The sequence below is a fragment of the Natrix helvetica genome (assembly GCF_964273705.1).
Source record: "Natrix helvetica genome assembly, chromosome: 6".
NCBI classification, from domain to species: Eukaryota; Metazoa; Chordata; class Lepidosauria; order Squamata; family Natricidae; genus Natrix; species Natrix helvetica.
This window is the reverse complement of record NC_138553.1, coordinates 83,332,859-83,344,739: the sequence shown is the minus strand read 5'-3', so window position 1 is coordinate 83,344,739 and position 11,881 is coordinate 83,332,859. Positions and strand designations below refer to the sequence as shown.

The following is an 11,881-nucleotide window of genomic DNA, read 5'->3' as shown; positions in this document are numbered from 1 at the left end:
AAATGCTTGATCTGAAGAGGCCCACTGCTATTGCATCTTCTTTTAAATAGCAGAGAATAATGTATACTTCCAGAAAGCCACATCAATTTTAACAGCATCTGTACAAGTATAGTTTGAAATGTTAACACTACAAACAGTGTATATTGTCTGTACTGTTTGCTGTTTGTTGCAAGGAGGCAAATTGCTGGGAGGCAGAGGCAGATTTTTCCCCGTGTTTTCCTCCCCAAAAGCTAGGGGCGTCTTATACTCTGAAAAATACGGTAGTAAAAAAATTAATTAAAAAAGACAATAGCAAGCCACCTCTGAACCACTGCAAAACATTACACAGACATACTGTATATGTCCATGAGTTATCATGTGGTACTTCAATTTGAGGGACAATTTCAACCATGTTGTAATACAAGCGCCGCAACTCCAAGTTGCAAACCTAAGCCTCAAAAGTGCCGAGAAGCGTAATTCAGTCACATCTGGAAAAAACCATAGATTCACACCTTGGATAATTGACTTGTAAGTTGCTGCTGCGCCTTGTGTAATTAAGTTGCGTGTTGATGCTACAAGCGTAGTAAAATTAACTGGGAAATAATGACTCTTTCTTTGGTGGCAAATCTTTTAATAGTTGAAGAAGGAGTGCTGAGAAGAGCAACAAAGTTGATGAGGGGACTGGAAGCTAAAACATAGGAAGGACGGTTGCAAGAATTGGGGGTGTCTAGTCTAGTGAAAAAAAAAGACTAGGTGTAACATATAGCAGTGCTCCAGTATCTAAGGAGTTGCCACAAAGAAAAGGGGTTCAACCTATTTTTCCAAAGCACCTGAAGGTAGAACAAGAGGCCGTGGGTGGAAACTAATCAAGGAGAGAAGCAGCCTGGAACTAAGGAGAAATTTCCTGGCAGCGAGAATAATTAACCAGTGGAACAGCTTGCCACCAAAAGTTGTGGGTGCTCCATCTCTGGAGGCTTTTAAGAAGAGACTGGACAGCCACTTGTCTGAAAAAGTATTATAGGATCTCCTGCGTGAGCAGGGGGTTGGACTAGAAGACCTCCAAGGTCCCTTCCAACTCTGTTATTCTGTTAGTATGGAAGACCGCATCTGAGGAATAGCCTCACCCGATCTCAGCCAAATTGCAAATTCGTTTTCAAACATCTTTTAACTTTGGACTGTGTGAACATCTATGTAAATATTTAAAGGATATATATATATAGATAGATATAGATATAGAGATATATAATTGTCCAGACTTCAGTGGAGGTGAAAGCCCCACCCTTTTGCGATAGCTATCCAGTTTCTGTTTCCTTACTACATCTTTGAAGAATTGTAAAATCAGAGCTCAGCCAAGGGGCCTTTAGGAATAAATAAGATCTCGCTGCCCCTAACAGTGATCAAGGCAACCTGAGAGCTCTGAGGGGGAACAAGGAATGGAGCTGTTAGAGAGAAGGGGAGGGTGGACATTGGGCCACCCATCAGCCCTCAAATGGAGAGTCAACAGCCCCCAGGTCTGGAGGTGGCTGATGAGGAAGAGGAGGAACAGCTAGGTCCAGTGCCTGATGTGTGGATGCACAGAAGGCAGAGGAGAGGAGAGCAGTGGAAATCTATGGGCTGGTTCTTGGGAAGGAAGAGCCACCGCAGCTAGCAAAGCCCCACCCTAGCTCTGGGGATAAAAGGCAGGGGCCAGAGATGAATAGGTGTGGTAGACAACTATTCATCTCCCTGTCGGACAGATTGTCAACCTGCGGTGAGAGAGAAACTGTTTGCTGCCAGCGCTCTTAATAAAGGAATCTTTGAGTTAACTTTGAGTCGTGTTTGGAGAGCTGGGTCAGAACAAACAACTTTTTGTTAACTTTCCTTGATTCCTAGCTATACAAAGCTACCAGGTCTTAAGATACACCTCTACCATCATCCACAATCTTCCTCCGGAGTCTGTTTCTTTCACCTAAGAACAATAAGCAGCTTGGACCTACCTCGCGTACCCCAGATTGGCTGGAGCAAATATAATGTGGGTCTGAGCCAGGTTATAGTCTAGATATAGGTTTGGATCCATTTCCAAATCAAATTCCAAGTTGCATCCACCGGGTATTGGATCTGGACAGAATGAAATACAATAAAATCAAGAGACAGGAGTAAGGAAGGGTAGGACAGACGTGGAAAATGAAGCAACATTTTGCCCACTCCTTTTGATAATAAGATGGCTGGCAACTGGGTGGGATTCAGCCCATGCTGAAGACAATATACAGCCGTGGATACAGATTTTTATAGCTGTGAATTCAATATAAGGCAGTCCTTCACTTACAGTAATCCATTTAGTGACCGTTCAAAGATACAATGTCATTGAAAAATGTACATTATGACCTTTTTCACACTTATAACCATTGCAGCATCTGTCCCCGTGTGACCAAAATTCAGCCGTTTGGCAACTGACTCGTATTTGTGACGGTTGCAGTGCCTGGAGGTCATGTGATCAAAATTCAGATGCTTGGGAACTGGTTTCGTACTTATGACCCCTGCTGTGTCCCAAGGTTACGTGATCCCCTTTTTGCCACCTTCTGACGAGCGAAGTCAATGGGGAAGCCAGATTCGCTTAAAAGCCATGTTACTAGCTTAACAACTGTGGCAATTCGCTTAACAACTGTAGCAAGAAAGGTTGTAAAATGGAGCAAAATTCACTTAACAGCTATCTTGCTTAGCAACATAAATTTTGGACTCAGTGGGGATAGGTGGAAGGATGGATGGTTGAGATGGATGAGGGATGGATTGATGGATGGATGAATGAGATGGATGAGGGATGGATGGATGAGATGGATGGATGAGGGATGGATGGATGAGAGATGGATGGATGAGATGGATGGATGAGGGATGAATGGATGGATGAAGGATGGATGGATGGATGAGGGATGGATGGATGGGATGGATGGATGGATAAGATGGATAGATGGGATAGATGGATGAGATGGATGGATGGACAGATGGACGGACGGACAGACTGATGAAAGTTATAGATACTGTATGATAGAGAGGGGGGGAGGGAGGGAGATAATGCATATACTGATAAATAGATATAGACAGAGATAATAGAAAACTGACAAATACAGATATAGGCAGACATAGATAGATAGAGATGACATAATTTGACATAGACAGAGTGATCTACCGTGCTTTGATGGCCACAAGCATTCTGAGGTTGAGTCTTGGACCATCAAATGATGTCCTCCAAACATCTGATCCCATAATGATTGCTGAAACGATACTCCATTTCGTCTGAAACTTAACTGCCGGCAAAGGCCAAACTTACCCTTTTCGGTGTAGGGCAAAGAAACCGCTGTGCTCAGCACCTGATCCATACCCACCGCTCGCAAATACCATGTACACACCGTCTGTTCAGGTCGAAGCACCGAAACTAAACCTCGGTCTACTCCAGTTCCCGAGTTGCTGGGAGAAGGTTCCTAAAGAAGCAAAAGAAATCATCGCGCCTTCTCCAGAAATAAAGATTTTCAATTTCAATTCTCTTTCCTGGGTCTACGTGACTTTAGCAAACGGGGTTTGCTCGCAATACCTTCTCAAAGGAGACAGTCACATTTTGGTAGTGGGTGTGGATCTGAAAGAGGACGACCGTCACATTGTCGGCAATGTTCCTCAAGACGGCTTCAGCTGGGACACTTCCATCCAACAAGAAATTCCTGAACTTCCCCAAGGAAAACTCCAGGAGAAGGCCTGCTGTAAAAAGGGGGAAAGAGACTCCCTTTAAAAAAAACAACAGTTTATGTATATATTTTCACATTACATCCATGCATCCAGTTTTGGTCGCCATGATGTAAAAAGGTTGTGGAGACTCTGGAAAGAGTGCAGAGAAGAGCAACAAAGAGGATTGGGGGACTGGAGACTAAAACATATGAAGAACGGTTGCAGGAACTAGGTATGTCTAGCTTAAGAGAAAGAAGGACTAGGGGAGACATGATAGCAGACTTCCAATATCTCAGGGGTTGCCCCAAAGAAGAGGGAGTCCAGCTATTCTCCAAAGCACCTGAAGGCAGGAGAAGAAGCAATCAAGGAGAGAAGCAACTTAGAACTAAGGAGAAATTTCCTGATAATAAGAACAATTAATCACTGGAGAAATTACCTCCAGAAGTTGTGAAGGCTCCAACACTGGAAGTTTCTAAGAGATTGGATAACCATTTTTATGAAGTGGTGTAGCGTTTCCTGCCTAAACAGGGGATTGGACTAGAAGACCTCCAAGGTCCCTTCCAACTCTGCCCTGCCCTGCCCTGCCCTGCCCTGCCCTGCCATTCTATTCTATTCTATTCTATTCTATTCTATTCTATTCTATTCTATTCTATTCTATTCTATTCTATTCTATTCTATTTTAACATAAGTGCTTAGTGAACAGCATATTGTCTGGATCAGTTTATTTTTATACAATAATGCTCCTCCCCCTCCTAATTTCAACCTCTACCATTCAACCATTTATAATACAAATCCCGTGTTTAAAAATACTCCGTCTCTTCTTCTTTTACCTTTAATGTCAATCTATCCATTTCTGCACAATCTAAAACTTTTTAAATTACATGGACTTCTGTGGGCGTTTCCTCATTTTTTCCAATACTGTGCACACACAATTCTTGTCAAAGCATCTAATATTAAATACAGGTTCCCTTTTATCAGGCTTTTCAGGTAATATGCCTAGCAAAAAAAATATTTCTGGCTTATAATCTATGGGTTGTTTTAACATGTTCTCCAACTATGTATCTATTTTTGACCAATATTTCTTTACTTTTTTACATGCCGACCACATGTGATAATACGTCCCCGAGGTCTGGTTACATTTCCAACATTTGGTGGACATACAGGAAAAAGAAGCTCTTGAAGAATGCACTCACCTTCTATAAATGCACAGGTAGTCCTTGACTTATGACCACAATTTGAGCCCAAAATTCCTATTGCTAAGGGACACCTTCATTAAGTGAGTTTTGCTCCCATTTTACCAACGTTCTTGCCTCGGTTATTAAGTGAATCACTGCCACGGATCAGTTAGTAAAATGTTTTTTAGTGAATCTGGCTTCCCCATTCATTTGGCTCGTCCAAAGGTCGCAAAAAGGGGACACAGCAACGGTCATAAGTATGAATCCCATGGCCAAGCGCATGAATTTTGATGACATGATCAATGATCGTAAGTGTGAAAAATGGTTGTAAGTGTGAAAAATGGCCCTAAGTCACCTTTTTCAGTGCCGTTGTAATTTGGTCACTAAATGGACTGTTGTAAGTCGAGGACTAGCTGTATTCAAATCTGGAGAGACGAACTCTTGTAACCTCTCAGCTCTTACTCTGAAAAAGCAAGCTGTGTAACATAACAACGCCCTGCCCTAAGTCAACCGGTTGAGAAACTTGCTAAGCGTCGAGATAAACTTTTGATGGATATCTTCATCCAGAGTAAATTCAACATAACTCAGGGGCTGCCCCAAAGAAGAGGGAGTCAAGCTATTCTCCAAAGCACCTGAAGGCAGGACAAGAAGCAACAGATGGAAACTAACCAAGGAGAGAAGCAACTTCGAACTAAGGAGGAATTTCCTGACAGTTAGAACAATTAACCAGTGGAACTCCTTGCCACCAGAAGTTGTGGGTGCTCTGTCACTGGAGGTTTTTAAGAAGAGATTGGACAGCCTTGTGTCTGAAATAGTATACAGCTTCCTACCTGAGCAGGGGGTTAGACTAGAAGACCTCCAAGGTCCTTTCCAATTCTGTTATTCTATTCCTCTTCCTATTCCCATTCCATTCTATATTCTGTTCTGCATTCTATTCTGCATTCTATTTTCTATTCTATTCTAGTCTATTCCTACTTTCTTTTCTATGCTATGCTATTCTTAGTCTATTCCTATTCATTCTTATTCTATTCTATTCTATTCCTATTCCCATTCCATTCTATATTCTATTCTGCATTATATTTTCTATTCTATTCTATATATTCTATTCTATTCCTGTTTTCTTTTCTATGCTGTGTTATGCTATGCTATTCTTATTCTATTCCTATTCATTCTTATTCTATTCCCATTCCATTCTATATTCTATTCTGCATTATATTTTCTATTCCATTCCTATTCAATACAGTAACAGAGATTGCAGCTTCTTGCAACGAGGACTTTAAGAAGGTAAAAAAAAAATCACCTTTGTACTAAAACTAGGCTGTCTCTGACAGCGCAAACACAGATGTGCCACTGATGGAGCAATGGGTCAGATTGGGTGGACAGCTGATTCATGCGCTATGTACACAAGTCGTACAGAGCACATGGCTTATGTAGGTGAACAGGAGGGAGCCAGGCAGGATGCCTTCTGAACTAACTCACCATCCTCCTCCTGTCCAGTTAGGGAAAGGAAGGAAGGAGAATGCTTCTGCAGCTAAATTTAATTAACACAGATGATAAAGAAGATTTTCTCCCTCTCCATAATGACGGCAGAAAGGACCCAGTGTTAATTAGACTGGAAAAGGTGAGAAAGCCAAGCAGAAGGCAATAGCAGCATCACGTATGGTCACTGGAAGGGAACAGAAGAGGAGGAGGAGAGGAAAAACTCACCCACACGCTCAATTTTGGACTTCTGCCTTAAGCTAAATCCAGATAGTCCTCGACGTATGACCACAATGGAGCTGGGCATTTAAGTTGCTAAGCGAAATATTTGTTAGGTGAGTTTGGCCCCATTTTATGACTTTTATCGCCAAAGGGAATCACAGTAATTGTTTAGTCACCCCGTCACTAAGTGAGTCTGGCTTCCCCGTTGACAGAGGTTTGCAAAAGGGGAGCCACATAACCGTGGGAAAGCTGCAACGGTCGTAAGTGTGGATAAACTGGCCGTAAGTCAATTATTTCCGTGCCGTTGTAACTTTGAACGGTTACTAAATTAAAGGTTGTAAATCCAAGACTACCTACAGTATATACTACACTATTGCAAATTTGGCTGGATGGAGCAGACTGGCATTAAATTTTCTATGCACTACTACAGCAATGGTGTAAACATAGAGTATGTGCAAAATTGTGAATACACTCAAAGCAAGCCAGGTCACTAGGCCGAAACAACACAACAAATGTGACTTGTGGCCGTTTTCCCCAGTCACACTTGGCCAATGGAGAATATTCCTAATATTCCTTAGAACGGCTCTTCAAAATGTAGTCTGGTTTTCACAGCAGCTCATGTGCCAAATATGAGCAATTCAACAAGGAAGATTGGCAGAACTAATGATTGGGACCGATAATTAAATTGGACGCGGTGGCTCAGTGGCTAAAGAGCTAAGCTCGTAGATCAGAAAGGTCGGCAGTTCAGCGGTTCGAATCCCTAGCGCCGCGTAACGGAGTGAGCCCCCATGACTTGTCCCAGCTTCTGCCAGCCTAGCAGTTCGAAAGCACGTAAAAAAATGCAAGTAGAAAAATAGGAACCACCTTTGATGGGAAGGGAACAGCGTTCGGTGCGCCTTCGGCATTGAATCATGCCGGCCACATGACCACAGAGACGTCTTCGGACAGCGCTGGTTCTTCGGCTTTGAAATGGAGATGAGCACTGCCCCCTAGAGTCGGGAATGACCGGCACATATGTGCGAGGGGAACCTTTACCTTTACCTTAATTAAACTGGGGGCTAAGAAACATCTCATACTCCGCGAAGGCCAACAACTCCCTCAGGAAAAACAATGTTCATTTTGCTGAGAAAGCCAGGAACAAACTCCACTGTTACCAAAACCCATGACTCAAATGACCATGGTATCCTGTTGCACCGGCTGGAGGGGCTGGGAGTCAGGGGCACCGTGTTACGGTGGTTTGGCTCCTACCTCACTGACCGGACGCAACGTGTGTTGGCAGGGGAGCAGAGATCGACCCGGAGGCCTCTCACATGTGGAGTGCCACAGGGTTCGGTACTCTCGCCTCTCCTGTTCAACACATACATGAAACCGCTGGGCGAGATCATCCGTGGTTTTGGGGTGGGATATCATCTGTATGCTGATGACACTCAGCTATACATCTCCACCCCAAACCACCCCAATGAGGCCATCGAAGTGATGTCCCGGTGTTTGGAGGCCGTACGGATCTGGATGGATGGCAACCGACTGAAACTCAACCCTTCCAAGACGGAGTGGCTGTGGCTTCCGGCGCCCCGGTTCAACCAGGCGTTTCCATCTCTGGCCATCGGGGGCGTGCAACTAGCCCCTATGGAACAGGTGCGCAATTTGGGCGTCCTCCTGGATGCCCGGCTGTCCATGGATGACCATGTAACAGCCGTGGCAAGGGGGGCGTTCCATCAGGTTCGCCTGATGCGCCAATTGCGCCCCTTATTGGACTGGGATGCCCTACGCACAGTCACCCATGCGCTGGTGACGTCTCGCCTGGACTACTGCAATGCTCTCTACATGGGGCTTCCTTTGAGATGCACTCGGAGACTACAGTTGGTCCAGAACGCGGCCGCGCGGGTGATCATGGGGAGGACTAGATTCTCCCCTGTAACACCTCTCCTGCGCGAGCTGCACTGGCTTCCTGTGGTCTTCCGAGTGCGTTTCAAGGTCTTGATTATGATCTTTAAAGCGCTCCATGGCACAGGGCCTAGTTACATGCAGGATCGCATCCTGCCCCACACATCCCTACGACCAATCCGCTCTCACAGAGAGGGACTTCTCCGGGTGCCGACCGCCAAACAGTGTCGGGGGGCGACACCCAGGAGCAGAGCCTTCTCTGTGATGGGCCCAGCCCTGTGGAATGACCTCCCCCGGGACATCAGGATGACTTCCGATCTCCGCTCCTTCCGTGTACAACTGAAAACCCACCTCTTCCAACTATCTGGCCTGGCTCAACTGTAATTTCCTCGTACTCCTCCTGACTGTCTGTTTCTTAACATTTTGAATTGGATTGTACATGGGGTATTGTAATTAGGGTATTTTAATGGTTTTTAACTGTCTATGTATTGTATCTGTTAACCTCCTCCGAACATGTGTGTCTTTGTACTTATGTATGTCGTGGATTTATGTAAATGTTATATGTTTTTTACTCCATTGTACGCCGCCCCGAGTCCTTTTCGGAAAGGGAGCGGCTAATAAATTTAAATTATTATTATTATTATTATTAAGGGGCACATGATACATTCTTTCGTGGCCTACAATTCCCATGACTGCTTCGTTTCCTGAGGAAGCAACCTCATTTGGGAAGGCCGATACCACTCAACCCTTCATCTTGGTCCAAAATTATTATTTTATTAGCCATCGGGGCTTGGCCGTTTTTACAACGACGCACCCAACTCAAGTTTTTCTGCTTCCATCTTGCAGCAGAAAGTTTTATTTTTCCTCCACTCTGCTACGTACAGATAGTCCTCGACGTATGACCGCAATGGAGCCCGACATGCTTCTTGTCAAGTGAGAATTTGTTAAGTGAGTTTTGCCCCTTTTTAAATATTTCTCGCTGCAGTTGTTTTTGCTGTTTTTCGCTGCAGAAAGAACAATTACTATGGTACCAACCTGCCTTCCCTTGAGGACCTGCACACTGCACGAGTCAAAAAGAGGGCTTTGAAAATAACTAGAGAGCCCCCTCACACCCTGTGCATGGTTTCAACTCCTACCCTCAAAACGACTCTATAGGGCACTGCACACCAGGACAACTAGACACAAGGAGAGTTTTTTCCCCGAATGCCATCACTCTGCTAAACAACTAATTCCCTCAACACAGTCAAAGTATTTACTAAGTCTGCATTACTATTACTATTAATCTTCTCATCGCTCCTATCACCCATCTCTTCCCACTTATGACTGTAACCTTGTTCCTTGTATCCTTACGATTTATATTGTTTACTAGTATGATTTGATTGCTTATTTGTATCCTCTGACTATCATTAAGTATTGTACCTTGTGATTCTTGACAAATGTATCTTGTCTTTTTATGTACACTGAGAGCATCTGCACCAAAGACAAATTATTATTGTATTCCATTCCATTCTATTCCCTATTCTATTCTATTCTATTCTATTCTATTCTATTCCATATTCTATTCTATTCCATTCCATTCCTTATTCTATTCTATTCCATTCCATTCCTTATTCTATTCTATTCCTTATTCTATTCTATTCCATTCCATTCCATATTCTATTCTATTCTATTTATTCTATTCCATTCTATTCTATTCAGTAAATCACCGCGGTTGATAAGATAGCAACTTGGTTGGTAAGTGAGTCTGGCTTCACTACTGCTTGTCTGAAGGTCACAAAAAGGGGTGATGTAATGCTGCAACCGTCAGACATATGAGTCCGTTGGCAAACGTCCGACTTTTGATCGCACGGCCATGGTGAAGTTCCAACGGCCGTACGTATCTAAAATGGTCATAAATTGCTTTTTTTCAGTGCCGTTGTAACTTTGAACGGTCACTAAATGAACTGTTGTAATCCGAGGACTCCCTGTATATCAGGCATGATGGAATCACAGCATGTCTTGGCTTCTACCCTCTGCTTCCTTTTTCAAGACGTTCCGAACCACAAACGAGCCAAGCGTGTTTCAAGCCTACAATGTTGCCAACCGACAAGATTTAATTAATTGAACTGGATTCACACTTAATCACGCTGTCCCTTAAGGAATCACAGATCCTCCTTAAGCCCCGGCGGGTAGATTCAAGGCGTGACTAAGCCCCGTGTCAACTCACATGCTCTTTTGATGTCTGCTCTTCTACAATTGGTCTCCTAAAATTGAAGGCATCAAGTTGAAAAGCAGAAGAAGAAAAAAATAGAAGGGCTCCTTGGTGCTCTCTGAGCTTGGTTGTTGTCTTGTATTTCATTTCATTACTAGCACTGATGGTGTTACCTAGTTGGGTCAAGAAATGTCTGCAGGAAAACCACCAGGCTCAGAGATCACCAAAGACCCCCCAGTTGTTTTTCCTCCTCCTCCTTTCTAGCACTGATGATGTTCCCTAGTTGGGTCATGAAAATTCCTGTAAGAAAACAGGCAAGCTCAGAGAGCACCAATGACTCCATAATTCCAAATCTCTAAACAAACCCCACTCCCTCTAAGCACTGATAATGTTACCTAGTTGGGTCATAAAACTTCTGCAAGAAAACCAGCCCAGAGAACCCTTCATTTCAACCTTGAACTTCAAACATTCTCCTTTATTGGTAGGCGAGAGAAAAAAAATACCCCGATCAAACACACAAACGTTACTTATTATCCAAGCACCGGCATCCGTTTATTTATTTATTTTCCCCCCAGCCGGCTCTTTGCATACCTTAGAGACCTGTTGCCTAATCTACAAAAAACGAGATTCTTTTTTTTTTTTGGGGGGGGGGGAGGAAGACACCTCCTTGTAGCAAGGCTTGGCTTCTTTTGCACACACACCCTTTTGGGGGGGAGGGCAGGGGAGCGTTCCGAGGGGGTTTCCCAAGGACCTCCCTCTTTGATCCCCCCTTTACCCCGCAAATTCAGGGCAGCGGAATCAGAACCAGGGCCGCTTTTGCAAAGGGGAGCCGCTGCGCGCAATGAGCACAGGTTGGAGAGCAGCGCTGCGCTTTTACGCAGAGGAGCATCCCCGGTTCTGGCTTTCCAAACCCCCAGAGACACCACCACCCCCTCTTTTCTCCCTTGCAAGGCCTGGCCGGTCTCACCTGCGGTGGGCTCCTGCGCCCCTTCTCCCGCGCCCAGCAGCGCCCAGAGCAGGAGGCAGGCGGGCAGAAGCATGATGCTCATAAGCCCCAGCTTTGGCTTCTCCGCGGAAAGCAAGCAGGGAGGGCCACCCGCAGCCCTCCCCGCGCGTGGAGATCCCGGGACTGCCCCGCTTAGCCCAGCCCAGTCCAGGCGCAGCTCAGAGCCCTTGCCAAGCGCGCCCGGGGGACGCCCACGCGCGTGGCCGAGCCTGCTGCTGCTTTTCCGGGCGTTTGCGCACGGGGCGCAGCCGG

General features: G+C 44.8%; 1 protein-coding gene across 2 annotated transcripts in view; it reads right to left on the bottom strand.

The window, feature by feature from the left end:
- Positions 1 to 11,881, bottom strand: part of TM7SF3 (transmembrane 7 superfamily member 3) — a 27,400-nt gene extending 15,519 nt beyond the window's left edge. The window contains exons 1-4 of one of the 2 annotated variants that reach the window (XM_081957549.1): positions 11,591 to 11,881; positions 3,545 to 3,702; positions 3,284 to 3,434; positions 1,956 to 2,076 (exon numbers count right to left, since the gene is read on the bottom strand). In XM_081957549.1, coding sequence (XP_081813675.1) covers positions 1,956 to 2,076; positions 3,284 to 3,434; positions 3,545 to 3,702; positions 11,591 to 11,672 — 512 coding nt within the window. In that variant the 5' untranslated portion in view covers positions 11,673 to 11,881. Of the gene's footprint in view, positions 1 to 1,955; positions 2,077 to 3,283; positions 3,435 to 3,544; positions 3,706 to 11,590 lie in introns of both variants that reach the window. The other variant, XM_081957548.1, reaches the window with a different exon arrangement.